The sequence below is a fragment of the Scardinius erythrophthalmus genome, assembly GCF_964197995.2.
Source record: "Scardinius erythrophthalmus genome assembly, chromosome: 22".
Classification (NCBI taxonomy): domain Eukaryota; kingdom Metazoa; phylum Chordata; class Actinopteri; order Cypriniformes; family Leuciscidae; genus Scardinius; species Scardinius erythrophthalmus.
In genome coordinates, this window is record NC_138242.1 from 29,319,667 (window position 1) to 29,336,228 (window position 16,562).

At 36.8% G+C, this 16,562-nt stretch overlaps 1 protein-coding gene across 1 annotated transcript in view; it reads left to right on the forward strand.

Annotated features, from left to right (window-relative positions):
* The first annotated feature begins 2,198 nt into the window (after positions 1-2,198).
* Positions 2,199-16,562, forward strand: part of LOC308682980 (uncharacterized protein) — a 14,754-nt gene continuing 390 nt past the window's right edge. Inside the window, exons 1-13 of the mRNA XM_081353034.1 lie at positions 2,199-2,546; positions 4,370-5,233; positions 6,216-6,396; positions 6,469-6,608; positions 7,136-7,383; positions 8,954-9,256; positions 10,807-11,077; positions 11,809-11,998; positions 12,100-12,245; positions 13,906-13,980; positions 14,078-14,224; positions 14,444-14,540; positions 15,679-16,562. The exon at positions 15,679-16,562 is cut by the window's right edge and continues 390 nt beyond it. Of these exons, the coding sequence (XP_081209160.1) occupies positions 4,390-5,233; positions 6,216-6,396; positions 6,469-6,608; positions 7,136-7,383; positions 8,954-9,256; positions 10,807-11,077; positions 11,809-11,998; positions 12,100-12,245; positions 13,906-13,980; positions 14,078-14,224; positions 14,444-14,540; positions 15,679-15,742 (2,706 nt within the window). The 5' untranslated portion in view covers positions 2,199-2,546; positions 4,370-4,389 and the 3' untranslated portion in view covers positions 15,743-16,562. The remainder of the gene's footprint in view (positions 2,547-4,369; positions 5,234-6,215; positions 6,397-6,468; positions 6,609-7,135; positions 7,384-8,953; positions 9,257-10,806; positions 11,078-11,808; positions 11,999-12,099; positions 12,246-13,905; positions 13,981-14,077; positions 14,225-14,443; positions 14,541-15,678) is intronic.

The window sequence follows — 16,562 nt, forward strand, 5'->3', positions numbered from 1 at the left end:
TTCACACTATTTTTTAAATCGTAGCGAGAATACAATACAGCAGGGGTTCTCAACCCTGGTCCTCGAGGGCCACTTTTCCTGCAGAGTTTAGCTCCAACAAACTCACCCGCCAGTAGCTCTCTAGTAATCTAGTTCTCTAGTTTGATTAGGGTTGCAGCTAAACTCTGCAGGAAAAGTGGCCCTCGAGGAACAGGGTTGAGAACGCCTGCAATACAGTATAGTGCACAGTATTCATTAAGCAGTATACTAGGATGCCATCCTAAACATAGCTTGAAAGGTTAAAAATCGCAGCTGTAGAAGTAGACGTATGCTTTGTCTCATTTCGAAGGCTGCGTCCTCCGAAGGTCGCATTTGTCGGACGCATACGTCATTGAGGTTGCCTCATTTCAGTAAAGTAACCATTCCAAAGTCATAAATAACTATTATAACTATTTACGCTTTAAAAGGAATAACGGTCAATTTTATTGTCAGCCTGTGCTCATGTCTTGTGTGAGGACTTTTGTGTTATTGTGCCATGTTTTGTAGTTTTTCATGTTGATTAGTCTCTCCAGGTGTGTCTTAGCTCCCTTGGTTACCCTCTTGTGTTCCCATGAAAATCAATCACACACCCTTGTTACCTTGTTAGCCTGTGTATAAATTGCCCTTGTGTTTCTCTAGTGGTTTGTCTGTCGTTGTTTGCTGTACCATGTTCCTGTCCTGAGTTTCTTTGTTTGCTCTGGATTACCTGTTTGTATTGTTATTAAAGTAGTGCTTGCATATTGGTAAATGTAGTAAGTCATTTGAGTATTCCATGCATAGAAAATTCAGTATACGTACTATACCTAGATACTGTGGACAGTATACTATATACTTCTGCAGTAGTAAGAACAGTATGGTGGTACGCTATTCTGAACACAGCCCAAGACAACGTACACCTAATATTGTGGAGACAGCAACCTCTGGTGTTGCAAGTGAGAATTTATGGGTCTAGATTTAACTGTATTTGAACCATAGACTGTAAAAAAAGATTTGAACCCTTGGGCCCAGTTGTTTAGAAAGTTTAATCGGGATAAGAATGATCTGGATTTGGAAATCCCATGTTCTGCATATCATATGATCCATCTTTTGTGCCGGCTTTTCAAAGCAAAATTGGATTGGATCACCCTGATCGAGGTGCACCCTTTTTCAGAGTGTTGGTAACCAGACAGTTGAGGGCACCCATTGACTTTCATAGTAGGAAAAAATACTATGCCGTTCACTGTCCGATTACCAACATTCTTTAAAATATCTTCTTTTGTGTTGACAGACGTAAGAAACTCATACAGGTTTGGAAAAACTTGAAGGTGAATAAGTAATGACAAAATTTTCATTTTTGAGAGAACTTATCCTATTTAAAAAATGGGTCAGGACTGAAAAATTCAGGGAACACTTACCATGCCGGAAGTGCACTGTATGCACAGATAATGCACATCTTTTTCTTATCATAGAAAAACAGCCGCAAAGGACTTCTGGGGAGAAGAATTTATTGATTTAAGTATTCCATCAAGTGTCTGTAAGATAAGGTCAACAAAAATACTGATTACCTATCATGCCTAGACGTGAAGATGAAGGAAATTACTCAAAAGCCACATTTGACCTTTAAACATATACCCTGAAGTACGAATAGCATGACAAAATTGCACCTTGATGAGTAGAAAATGACGCTTTGCACGAATTATGGGTGTAGCCAAAAAGCGGGATTAAAATATTCTGTTCGCAAATAAAATGTACCTACATTGTCTTTGTTTTCTTCACATATTCATATCACATATTCCATATTTCACCTCAGGCTCTTCACTGACACCGTTATCCAATCGTTAAACACTTTTCATAAAACTGGTGACGTTGGTGTGACGTCACAACTGTTGGAAAGTCGTAATTTATGTAAAAAATGGTTTTCACACAATACTTGTTGAATTTATTACACTACCTGTGTATAATAATTTTTAAACATTTTTAATTATTAATTCAATATTTTATCAATTTAATAGACTACTAAAAGCACGGGGTCTGGGACAATCAAAACAGTATTATATAAGCTTCATTAAAGAAATGTAGCGAAAATAAATTATTAAGACTTTTATAATAAATTATGAAGATATTGTGAAATCAAGAATCAGTAGCTGAGAAAACACTCTTACATTGTTGTATGTTTTCTTGTCAAGTGTGCTTGTGCCATCACCATCATCTTTCTTTAAAATACATTAGACTTGGTTTGATATTTTGTACCTTGGTTTTCAAGTGTAGCCTAACTTAAATGTCGAAACAGTTGCAGGACTCGGGAAATGATGCATCCACTGTGAAGCAATATGCGTGTAGGAAAAGCCTTGTTGCACACAAAGGACAGAGGCATCTTTCTGGGAACCAGGATTTATGTCTCCGGGAATGTGCGTGAATTCATCCAGATTTACCGCCCACACTCGCGTGGAAGACACTGACTGGATCAAATCGGTTCCCCCACACAGCAAAAGTTACTGAAAACTTCACAAAACACTTTCAAACCCGTTCAATCGAGCATCGGCGTCACGGTAAGCAACATTTCTCCATTAAACCACACGAGTTGCAATGCGGATCGTCTCGCTCAGGCTTAGTTAAACAGATACAATCTGCTGGGGTTTTAATTTCGCAATTGCGAAATCGTTTGTCATTGTGATGGCGAAGTAGCTAGTAGGCTAACTTTTAAGTACTTTACATTCATTGTGTTTATTTCTCAGCAATAATGTATCGGTATGTTGTTAAGTTAGATACTTCTGACTTAACGTTGTGAAGTTTTAGGTACTTCTACTTGGATATGCTACTTTTGTCTTCTTCACTGGAGTGTGCAAAAAGTTACTGTACCCATCGTTATTGTGTTCTGTAAACAATCCTTTGAATACATTGTGTGAAATCATGATAGTGCTGTAGGCTAGGCAATGTTTTGCGCACTGCATACTGTGACTGTACTCAGTCTTAAAGGAATATAGTTCACACAAAAATTCAAATTCTGTCATTAATTATATTAATTATTCCCCCTGATGTCGTTCCAAACTCATAAGACTTTCGTTCATCTTCAGAACACATATGAAAATCTTTTGAAAGTCTCCATTGACAGCTACGCAACTACCACTTTGATGCTTTAAAAAGTTCATAAAGAGTTCGTAAAACGAATCCATATTAATTGAGGGGTTTAGTCCAAATTTTCTGAATTATATGATGAACATATTTAATTTAGGCTTATATTCACAATTTATCAGCAAACATAACAGAAGCTCAACCGAACCTGCTTGAGGTGTGCGAACAAACCTCTTGCCGAAGCTCAAACGTGATGCGTAACACGGGAATGAACCTCATTGGTTCTCACTCATCAAGCGAACATGTTTGAGTTTCAGTTTACCACAACTGATGTGTGAATTAATGAATATTTATATGTGAATAAAAGCCTAAATTCAATCTGTTCATCATATTAAGCGACGAGTCTCTTCAGAAAATTTGGACTAAACCGCTCAATTCATATGGATTATTTTTACGATCTCTTTATGAACTTTTTGAAGCTTCAAAGTGGTAATTGCATAGCTGTCAATGGAGGGACAGAAATCTCTCAGATTTAATCAAAAAGATCATTTGTGTTCCAATATTTCCATAATAACAAAGGATTAAAAAGTGGGTGTACACTGTTGCACTCTCTAGTCTTTCGAAAAGTTTTTATTTGTTTTCCCTTTCCAGTCCGAATTGCCCTTTACAGAGTTTTCTCAAATGTTTATTGTCATTTACTGCTTGCATACTATTTCATAAACCTTAAAAAGTGTGCATAGTGTAAATGCACTCTGCAGTCAATGACTTTTTTTTCTGAAAAGTTCAGAACACTTGCTGCCTGGTCAGCATTTCTAACTGTGACAGGAGCTAGATTTGCTGATTATTGGAGTCTGTGGTCAGCTGATGACTGAGATAGATGTGGTTGTGCAAGTGCCCATGTGTGTATTTAAATGCCAGAGTTCACACTTGAGTAACGTTCAAGAACCACACTTCCTTCACAGCTACTAGGAATAGCAGTTCAACCCCCCCAAACTGTTGTCTGTCTCTCACACTATTGTACGACTTCAGAAGACCTGTAATGTTGTTTCATGGGTTTGAGTGGAATGTTCTTTGTTATGATCTCTTGTGTCAGTGTCAAATGAATTTTTGAACAGACCTTGGAATTGTTTTCGCGTGTTTGGGTGTTTCAAGCCTTCCAGTTCATCAGTTGTCCTTGAATTGGCCTAATATCGCAACTGTTGGGGAAGCAATGTGTCTGGATTGAATGGAAACGAAACTTAAGATGTTTTGAAAAGTGATTGCACGCATCTGGAATGAAACTTCTGTTTTCCTTCCACAGGTCCACTTGCTTATTGTGATATGCTGAGAGTTTTTATCAGGGCAGCAGCCATGCGTGTGGAGCTGAGTTTGGGGTTTTTGGTGTTAATGTGCATTTTTAAAGAAACGACCCAATGTTTAATAATCAGCGAAGTGAACTGTGACAATCCCAGATTGGACACTCATGAATTTGTGGAGCTGTACAATGATGGCATGAATCCCGCTTCTCTGGATGGATACACACTGGTGTTCTACAACGGCAATGGAGACACAGCCTACCGGGTCATCGATCTGAGTGGACAGCTAACGGATCATAGAGGCTTCTTCCTAGTTGGCTCTGCTGAACTGACCCCCCATCCCGCCATCACTCTTCCGCCCAACTCCGTTCAGAACGGGCCCGACGCCATCGCACTCTACGGTCCCAACTGGGACCCGGTTTCTGTTGGGGGACCCGTTTCAGGATTGGGGTTGTTGGACGCAGTGGTGTACACTTCTCGTAAATCCGCAGAAGGTGCTGATGGCCTCGCGTCAGTTCTGACTCCCGGCTCGGTTCCGTTCCTGGAGGATGAGGCGGCTCTGGAGGGGGACGAGTCCATTCAGCGCTGCTGGCAGTCGGGAAACCTCTGGACGTTTTACACTGGCCCCCCCACCCCTAATTGGGTCAATCATTGCCCACCGCCGACCCCTGTAAAAGTTTGGATCAACGAAGTCGACATCAACGGGCCGGACCGACGGGGTCTTGTGGAACTCGATCTTGGCATGGCAAACGGGACGTTTTCCTTGGTGCTTTATGACGTCACCACAGACCTTATTAGCTCGAGTGTGGAGGTCTCCAAAGACAAGGCTGGGATCTTCACCATACCTGTGCAGACTGAAAATTTGGCAGGTAGAGTTAATCGGATACTTGTAGATAAACTTCTTTAAAATCACTATTCGAAACCAGTGTAATTTAGTATTATTTACACACCATTATAGTATTTGTTAATATTTGGAATTACATTTTCAGTTTTCTTTTCAATTTAAGTAATTTTATGTCATTTTCTATTCATTTTTTATATTATAATATAATATAATATAATATAATATTATAATATATTTCTGTTTTGCTTTAATTGATTAAATTGAACTTTTAAACATTTAATTGAATTATTACATTTATTTATTTTTATTCAGTTTTATTTATTTTTTTTGTACTTGAGCTTTTATTTTAGCAGAGGCAACAATTCTGCATTTTAAGTTTTATCTAATATTATATTATATTTAATTTTATTTTAAATATTTCATTTAAAGATTTTTTTTTTGTATTTGTGGTTTAGTTAACAATACAATAGTTAATTGTTCAAACAATTTAGTGTTGTTTATTGTCTCGAATGTTATTGGGTAAATCTCAGTAATGTCCAGATCACATATAATTAATTAATTTTTAATTATATAATTATATCAAAATAATTATATTTTGCATAAAGGGAATGAAACAAATTTGTAAGACCATTTTAACATTTTTGGAGGATGTGTTTTGCATTACTTTCATGACAAATATTCTCTTCTAAATTCTCGTAATGTGATGGGGGAAAAACAAAATGAATGAAAATCATCCTGATATAATTATAATTTTTTATTAAGCAGAATAGCAAAACAACTGTACATTATAAATGTACTTTACATTTCAAACAATAATTATTATTATTTAACTTTTTTCAGTATAGTATGCTGCTGAGTGTTTAGATTTCCAGTGGCTATAATGAAAAATATAGTGGTCTTTAATGTATCTTTAATCAAAAAATGTATTAACTTTTTAATTTTTTTAATTAAGTGATGAAATATTCATATGCAACTAAATACATTTTATGTAATATTTGATATTTCAGTGCCACAAAGTGCAGCATTTGCGTTGTATGACGGCCCGTCGACAGACTTCCCTAAAGGCGACCCCCTCAGCCACAAACAGCCAATCGATGCCTTTGTTTATGGTGACTCTGCGCACATGCCCAGTGAGAACCTCACAGAGACACTCATACCCGGGAGAAAACCCTTCATTCTCACAGAAAGGTGATCAGCACATGCCATACAATGCGTTATTGTGTATTTCAATATATATTTACCCCTGTTTGTACGCTGCAGTTTTCCCACAGCAGGTGTTCATGTCAGTCGATGTGGTGTCACCGAATGGACGAGAGATCCGGGACTGTTTGTTACGAGGCCCCGGAGTCTCGATAAACCCAATGACTGCGTTTGGTTTCAGTCCTGCCCGCTTAACATGAGTAGGTCTTGATTTCATGTTGTGAAACAACCATATTTACAACTTTCTTTCTCTTCCATGTTAAGGACACATTTTTAGGGTTCGATTCAAATCACTTTATTTGTCCCCGAAGGGGAAATTAATGAGGCCACGTAAACCGTATACATAAAAGAATCATACATTAAATAAATGGGATCATGTCTATGTTCCCACAGCCCTATGTTCCCACAAATGGCCTACCCCTGACCCCACCCCTAAACCTACCCGTAACTGGAGTTTAGACAAATCGTAAAAAAAAAAAATTCTTAGAAATGTGGGAACATAGGGCCGTGGGAACATAGGGCTGTGGGAACATAGGGCTGACCCCAAATAACACAATGTGCACATGTTAATTATAATCTGCTACAAGCGAATACCTAAAAAACAAGTCCATACCATGTATAAGAATGAATAAATATGTAAATATATATGTATATAAATGGGTTCCCCATTATGCGTATCAAAGAACTGTGTCCGGTCATGTTTTTAAGTTCTGCCTTGTTGTTTCAGCCTTTTCTACGGTGGGAGGACCGAGCTATCCCTCGATTCATAGCAGTATTGATTTCCTGCTTAATGAGGTCAACACTAACACACCAGGAGTAGCCGAGGACGAGGAGTTTATAGAGTTGTGGCATCCGTCTGGCTCCCGTATGTCGCTGGATTTCATCTGGCTGGTGATGATCAATGGACAGAATACAGAGGTGTACTATGAGCTGGAGCTGAATGGATATTTCACAGATGATGACGGATACTTCCTGGTGAGCAGCTGCATACTTGAACGCTTGCAAAAGAAGTGCAAATAAGTCATGTTTGAATTCCATTTAGTAATATGTGTCAGCTATAAAATTACAGGCAATTATTTACACTCCCATTCAAAAGTTTGGGGCCTTAACATTTTTTAAAGGGGTCCTAATATGCTTTTTTTTCCATTTTCAACTTACTTTAGTGGGTAATGTTGCTGTTTGAGCATGAAAAAGGTCTGCAAAGTTATAGTCTCGTGTAGCCAGACCTTCAAACTGACGGCGGAAGGTCTGGACTCCATAGCAGCTTTCATTGGCCAACGACCGCCTTGACTGACATGTAAAGCAACCAATCACAGTTCATTTTGTTCCGCATCGTGTTTAGGGGCGTGAAAATCTAACGTTGATGTCCTACAATAACAGATCGGTGTGTAAAACTCTTGGAGGTTTTTTTAAAAAGTATTTACACAAACTTTACCTTCTTTTGAAAAAAAAAAAAAAGCGCTTACTGTCATCCATGAGGGGGTTTGGCATCACGGCATCTTTGTTTCTAGGCGGACCATTAAAAAACGTGATGCACACGTCTCCCGGATATTGTGTAGAATATAACAAATCAGGTGACGACTTTGAAAATGAACAGTTACAGAGTTTCTTCCGGGAACGAACACGTCACAATATTCCTCATTTAAATAATTTCTGCCCAAGGCATATGCAAATAAAGGGGCGGGGCCTGGTTGAGTTAGTTATTAGTGTGTTGAAACTCACGGTTATGGTAAGGGGGTTATGGTTGACCAATCACAAGACCCTGCTCCAGCCGACCAATCAGAGCACATTGTGCTTTTGAGCAGAAGGGGTTTTAGAGAGACCGGGACTAAACCGAGCGTTACAGACAGACTGGGAAGAGAGGAGAATATGGGAAAAATAATGTGTTTTCTAACAGATCCCCAAAAAAAACAAAAGACATTGAAAAAGGCATAATAGGTCCCCTTTAATGTTTTTGAAAGAAGTCTCTTCTGCTCCTTTTATTTGATCAAAAATATGTGAAATATTATTACAGTTTAAAGTATCTATTTTATATTTCAATATATTTTGAAGTGTAATTTATTCCTGTGATCAAAGCTGAATTTTCAGCATCATTACTCCAGTCTTCAGTGTCACATGATCCTTCAGAAATCATTCTAATATGGACTGCATTTATATAGCGCTTTCACATACCTATGGCCACCAAAGCGCTTTACATAGCCTCACATTCACCCATTCACTCACTCATTCATACACCGACGGCGGTGTCAGCCATGCAAGGCGCCAGCCAGCTCGTCGGGAGCAGCTGGGGTTAGTTGTCTCGCTCATGGACACCTCGACACTTGGTCAAGTGGAACCGGGGATTGAACCACCAACCTTTCGGTTTGTAGACAACCTACATGAACCACTGAGCCACTGCCGCTCTGTTGAATAGAAAGTCCAAAAGATTTATTTGAAATCGAAGTATTTTATAATATCATAAATGTCTTTACTGTAACTTTTAATGCATCCTTGAAACAAACATAAAGTGACCGCTTTTAAAATCTCTCTGAATCTGTTCTTCTAGATTGGCAGTGCTAAGGTCGGCCCTGACATTAGGATCCCATCGAACACTATTCAGAATGGGCCAGACGCTGTAGTGTTGTATCGCAGCAAGTCTCCGCCCTCTAAGGAGAGTAAGAATATTCCCAGAAGCGGTTTGCTGGATGCAGTAGTTTATCGCACTCGTGGATCTGATAAAAGGGTTTCAGAGATAACGCAAGCGCTGACACCGAGACAGATCCCTCTGCTGGAGGACATCAGCGCGTTACCCGGCGATGAGACCCTCAGTCGATGTGGAACCGAGACACTCAACCTCAATGCTTTCAGGGTGAGAGCTTGTGTTTCTGTTCATGTGAGCTTCATGCCGAATTCTCAAAAATTTTTTACCATGTGCAAAGTGTTTAGTAGAATTTATTCCTCTGAGGTCTGTTACTTTTTTTTTTCACTTTACTTTATTTTATTTCACTTCACTTTACTTTTACTTTATTTTATTTTTTATTTCACTTTACTTTTTACTTTATTTTATTATTTTTATTTCACTTTACTTTTACTTTATTTTATTTCACTTTTACTTTTATTTGAATTTTACTTTAACTTTATTCTATTTCACTTAACTTTATTTTACTTCTTTAATTTTACTTTATTTCACTTTACTTTAACTTTAACTTTATTTTATTTTACTTTAATATTACTTTATTTTATTCCACTTTACTTTCACTTTATTTTAATTTACTTTTATTCTTTTTTTATTTCACTTAACTTTTTACTTTATTTTATTTTTTATTTTATTTCACTTTACTTTAACTTTATTTTATTTTATTTCACTTTTATTTTATTTTAATTGAATTTCACTTTACTTTAACTTTATTTTATTTCACTTCACTTTATTTCATTTCACTTAACTTTATTTCACTTTACTTTAACTTTATTTTATTTTACTTTACTATTACTTTATTTTATTTCACTGTACTTTTACTTTATTTTATTTCACTGTACTTTTACTTTATTTTATTTCACTTATTCTTTTTTTATTTCACTTTACTTTTTACTTTATTTTATTTTTTATTTTATATCACTTTACTTTTACTTTATTTTATTTTATTTTACTTTACTTTAACTTTATTTTATTTCACTTAACTTTATTTTACTTCTTTAATTTGACTTTATTCACTTTACTTTAACTTTATTTTACTTTACTATTACTTTATTTTATTTCACTTTACTTTTACTTTATTTCACTTTTATTCTTTTTTATTTCACTTTACTTCATTTTATTTCACTTTTCTTTACTTTTATTTTTTATTGTACTTTATTTTTATTTCATTTCTGATATTTTATTTAAAAAATGTGTATATTACTTTCAAACCGTATACAGTGATATGTTTTTCAAACATTGTTACCACAATCAAAATGGATTTGATTCATTTTTTTAAATTGTAATTACATTACAAATTACATTTGTTTACAGAAATGTTGTTGCAAAACAAACATATGGGTACAGTAAAGAGCAAGACCATTGCCAGGAAAAGAGAGAATTAATAATAATAATAAAAAAAATAATCCATTTTGTGTAAAAATTAAAAAACTTCTGGCAGTCTAATCATATAATAAATCAAGTTGAAATGTTTAAAGTCACAGGCGATAGAGGATGAGCGCATTGTAGTTTGTAAACTGCACATTTTGACAAATGTAGTAGGTCGTCTAGGCACTGAATGCATGCATAGCGTTTACTCACTGTGCACACTATACACTATGAAGAGATGCTTATGTAAGTAGCCTATCAGGATTTATTTTGCCGGGTGACACTGCTTTCTTAGGATTTTATGTGCTGGACCCATCAAATGCATGCCATATTAACCCTCCATCATGTGTCCCCAGGTCGCTTCTCCCACACCAAGGAAGCAGAATAACTGTCCCACGAAACCCACTATACCTCCACCCCCTGAGGGTCTCCTCTTCAATGAATTCAACATACTAAACTGCACAAATATCCATTGTTTATTTGTGGAGTTGAAAGGCCCACCGTTGACTCCATTGAATGGACTTGTTTTAGTATTTTTTGGGGAAGACGCTGAAGAATTAAGTGTCCCGCTCGCTGGCAGCACAGGAACAGACGGGCTCTATCTCATCGGGAATGTGTCTAACGCAGGTGGGTGTGTCGATCTGGAAATGCCGTCTTTGTAAGGCACAGCTTGAAGTGCATGTTTTGGTAAAAAAAAAATAAAAAAGTAGACTGATGTGTGCAAAAATAAAGCCGAAAATGATTTTAACTTTTGTCTCTGAAATGCATTTTCTCCATTGACATTTCTGAGAATTCTTCATTAAAGACTGAATAACAGCTCTGAGATGAATCACAATATTACATACTTTGATTTAAAGCAGAAAAGTATAGGAAAATCTGAGAAATAGGTTCAAGGCTGTGCACTTAAAATGATTTTATTAGGGAATAAACAATAAAAATGATAAAATCATTGATTGTTAGTCTAAAACAATATAAACACAGTTGTTAAATATTCAAGTATGTGAGGAAATGTAATGAGATCAACCGCAGGATTGTGGGAAAAGTCGTTTTATTTGTAAGTATTAGTTTTTTGCCTTTAATGTGTGCTGTGTTTGGAATGGGATACTAGTGTGCTTCTGTGTTACTCTTTACTAGTAATTTGACTAATAAACATTATTGAAGCATAGATAGTCAACCTCAAATCAAATACAATAAAAGTTAAATAAATAAACTGTTCAATGGAGAAAATGAATGGGATTGTTACTTCTGAGAGACTGATGTTCTCTATAGACAAACCAGTGATTTGGATTAAATGGCAGATTAATTCTAAAGTCGAGTCAAATTCATTTGTTTACTCATGGATCTTTGTGTTTGTGCAGATCAGGGTTTGCCAGCGCTGGATCAGTTGACATTTGCTGCAATGCTGTTGTGTTTTGAGCCGTCAGGATCAGGTGTTTATGGGAAAAACTCGCGCAGTTTGGACTGGTTTGTTTTATCCGATGTCCCAAAGTTACAAAGAATTCTCCAGCACAACATAACACGCGTGGAACCCATGTTGCCTGACTCCGAGTATGTTTGGGAGCTGCTTTTGTATTTGGATCCAGTGTGTTATTGGAATCAGCAGTTTTTGTACGCTGTTTTCATGCTCTGTGTGCTTGTGTTTTTGTAAGATTTGATTCCTTATCTCGATGTGCATCAGACGGGCCCGTCCTCTGGGTCACATCCCAGCAAACTCCAGGCCTCCAGAACCTCTGCCCGAGTCCTGCCTTCTCCAGCTCCATGGATGTGTGCCTGCAGAGAAAATCAGAACCAGGAAGTAAGTGTTTTTAAAGGGATAGTAGAAAATGATTAGCCTGGAAATCCAGATCTAAATCTGAAAGATTAATGGTCTGGCATCGAGTAATGAAACTCGGCCAGCTCGAGGGGCGGCACCAAGCATGCATTTGAAAATCTCACTGCACGCAATTGGATAACACTACGACCAATCACAACAAGTTATCGCTTAGCTACCAGTGGAGATAACTGGTAGATTAGACTCTTACCGTATCCGGTCGGCAAAACAGCAAAAACGCCCTTCTTGCAAAGGAACGATTCGAGTGCCGTCTTCTGTTCCTCTTTTAGATAAAAAGCCAAGTCTAACTCGTTCATTGTAGCGGCCAAAGCCGTTTCAAACAACTGGTGTTCATCCAGAGCCATCTTGCAGTGTTTACTAATGACTTCGACATCACAGCGCTGTCCTCATCTCGCCTCTGGCCCGCCTATAACAGATAACCCGATGTGATTGGTGCAGCTCAGATCGAGGGGCATATTTAATGAGCATCATTACTCGACACCAGAGTAAACTCGCTGAGCAAATTCAACTTGTGCTCTCGCGAGAACTCTGGACTACCAGGGTAGAAAATGATAGCATACGGGTTTAAAATGATATGAAGGTGAGTAAATAATGACAAAATTCATGTCGCAGCTCAAAATCCATTATGACCAATGCAATCTACCAGAAGCGCAAGTTAAAAATAATGTGGCTTGGCAAACACTATGTTCGAATAATGCATATATTAACCACAGATCAACATTGTTGAACTCAAATGATCACACACAAAAATGGAAAGGTTAAAATGAATTTCTCTCATGCCGGCCAGTAGCATCTATCTGTTATTTTGGTTTGTGATGCTCTATAACACTCATCGAGAACATTTGAAGAATTGCTGTATGTGTGTCAAAAACCCACAAAACATGCACAAGCATGTTGAACACACCCAGAGAATTAAAACTGCTGGAATGACATGTGACTCAGAGAAGATGGGAGAGTTTAGATGACTTATCCCTCATTGTCCTCCAGGTTGTCAGTCTTTTTTCACTTGGTAGGAAGTTAAAGTGTTCCCACGGTCCTCGGAAGAACTGGCAACATATCAAATGTTGATTTCTATGCCTCATCCAAATTAATACATCAAGTCACATATTAATGGAAATAGTCAGTACACACACATGTTCAAATGTTGTTGAAATTAATATTTCTATTTAGCAAGGATGCATTAAATTGATCAAAAGTGACAGTAGTGTTACAAAAGATTTCTATTTCAAATAAATGCTGTTCTTTTGAACATTATACACATTAAAGATCCTGAAAAAGTTAATAGATAATAGTAGATATTAATCAAAAATGTTTCTTGAGCATCAAATCAGCATATTAGAATGATTTCTGAAGGATCATGTGACACTGAAGACTGGAGTAATGATGCTGAAAATTCAGCTTTGATCACTGGAATAAATTACATTTCAAATTATATTAAAATAGAAAACAGCCATTTTAAATTGTAATAATATTTCACAATTTTACTGTTTTTACTGTATTTACTGTACTAATGTCTGCACTTTTCAGTAGGCACTTAATGTGAGATGCATCTGAAATGTCCTCTTCTAAATAAATCAGTATTTCTTGAGAGCCGTTCACTGAGTTCTTCATCTGTCTCTCTCAGATTGTGACCAGGAGGAATTGACTTATTTGTTAGAAAATTTGTGTAACTGTGGGATCTCAAGCTTGCATGTTAAAGGTAAGTCACAATAAAACACACATTCATGGTGTTAAAATGTACCTGAATTGAGTTGACCTGATACTGATGGAAATGTCCTGTCTTTACGCTATGTTAGGTGTGAATGTGTCCTGCGAGGAGGGTACATTGGACGCACAGGGGCCTGTTCTTGCTGTTTCTGACCAACAGAGGGAGCAAATCACTGAGACACTGAACAACAACAAGCTCTCATGTTCACCCGCACAGGAGCTACTGGTTCATAGAGGTACACACACACACACACACACACACACACACACACACACACACACACACACACACACACACACACACACACACACACACACACACACACAGATGTTAATGCCAGATTACTGCTGGAGTTTGCTCTTATGGAAGTCCTGGGTTTATACTGGCCTAAATAACTAACTGTGTGTGTGTGTGTGTGTGTGTGTGTGTGTGTGTGTTTATTTTGTATGTCCAGCGGGGTCACCGGTCTCACTGCAGGTCGGGCTTGTACTCGCAGCGCTTCTGCTGTTCGCACTGGGTGCTGCGCTGTTTGTGTACTTGTACAAAAAAAGGTGAGGAAAGATCAGTGTGTGTGTGTGTGTGTGTGTGTGTGTGTGTGTGTGTGTGTTTTGCATTAAGCTCTCTGTGGTGATGCCTATAATAAGATATATTATAAATATTAAAATTATTTGCCAATTTAATTAATGTCAATATAGAGTTTCAAAGTAGTTAAGCTTTTTTCTAATACTAAATATTGTTTATTTATGCCAAATAAAATTTAATTAATATCAATATACTGTTTAAAATGTATGTATTAATGTAGTTGTATATTATAATAAAATGTATATTAATATTAATTCAGTTCATTAATTGGTAGAAATAAAAAGTATGTAATATTAAAACAGAATTGACCAACTTTTAAATTAAAAGTAGTTCAACTTTTTTATTATTATATATAATATAATCATATATAATGAATATACACTGAACAAAATTATAAACGCAACACTTTTTTTTTTGCCCCCATTTTTCATGAGCTGAACTCAAAGACTTTTTCTATGTACACAAAAGGCCTATTTCTCTCAAATATTGTACACAAATCTGTCTAAATCTGTGTTAGTGAGCACTTCTCCTTTGCCGAGATAATCCATCCACCTCACAGGTGTGGCTTATCAAGATGCTGATTAGACAGCATGATTATTGCACAGGTGTGCCTTAGGCTGGCCAAAATAAAAGGCCACTCTAAAATGCGCAGTTTTAACGTATCCCGAAAAAAAAAAAAAGAGCATCCCAAACACATTCATTCATGCTGACGGCAGAATTAATAATTTAAATGTGGAATTTAAAATTCCACATTTAAAACATTTAAACTTATATAACATGGTTTATAGCCATAGTTATTTAGGCGATTAACACAGTTAAGCCACAACATTCTTTCAAGTACCTTGGAGTACCATGGTAAATACTTTGGTACCATGAATATGATAATCATTTTGTACCATAATACAGTATATATCAAAGTACCATCTCATTGGATATACTTTTTAAAGAATATATTCATAATTAATTTAGTTTTTGTTGTGTGATTAGCCGATTTGTAGAATGAATGTGCTCTTGCTCACCTTCAGCATTTGAGAAAAGAAAAAAAAAGATAATATGTTCAAACATGTTTCAGCTCATTATGTGTGCATGTTTTTGTTTTTTTCGCAGGCGTCCTTCTGACTACCTCTCCATGCAGTTGAGCGAACAGGTCGAGACGCCACTCGAACTTTAGTGTGTATGCTTGAGTGTGTGTGAAGTTGTGTTTGCGTGTTTGTGTGTTTTTACTATAGATGAATGCAGGCTCACAGGTTTTGATTATGCAATGTTGATATTCTCAAGATTTTATCAAAGTGTCAGGATGTTTACTTTCTTTAGTGTTTTATCAAATGTTCCAAAAAACGTTCTTTTATTGAATTCAGGTGTATTTGTATTGTGACTTTAAAGTACATACTCATCGGTTAAAAAAATAAAATAAAAAAAGGCTTTAGCAAGCAAACAAAAATAGTTGTTTGACACAAATTAGCGCGATACAAAATGTCATTAGGTCACTCAAGGTACAAAATCCTATTAACTTGGCAAATGTAGTACGGATTTCATTCATACTATATAGTACATACTTTTTTAGCACTCGCGAAGTAAGTACTCATCCAAAAAAAGTACCTACTTAAGAGAGTGCGATTTCGGATGCAGTCCAAGCTTGCACATGTATTTAAAACTTTAGCATCAATGTGTGCCAGCATCTGACATTGTGCCACTGCTAAAATCCGGCCGTTTGTGACTGCAGGTTTCTGTACGTGCTTCCTTCATGAGTCTTTCTCCAAATGTTGTGTTTGTTTCATGTGTTTACAGATTTTCTTTTTTGCATCTGCAAAGCGTTATCAGTTGTTCTCAGGGTCATCAGATCAGTGTTTGAGTGCATTTGACCACAGAAGCATTTCAGTGTGTCGCTTACAGTAAGACGGAGCAAAAACTGTCCAGCTTGTTGTTTACAGTACACACTGTTCCCTCAGTTCATTCTCATTCTCATTAGTTATATTGATCTGGTTCTGTCA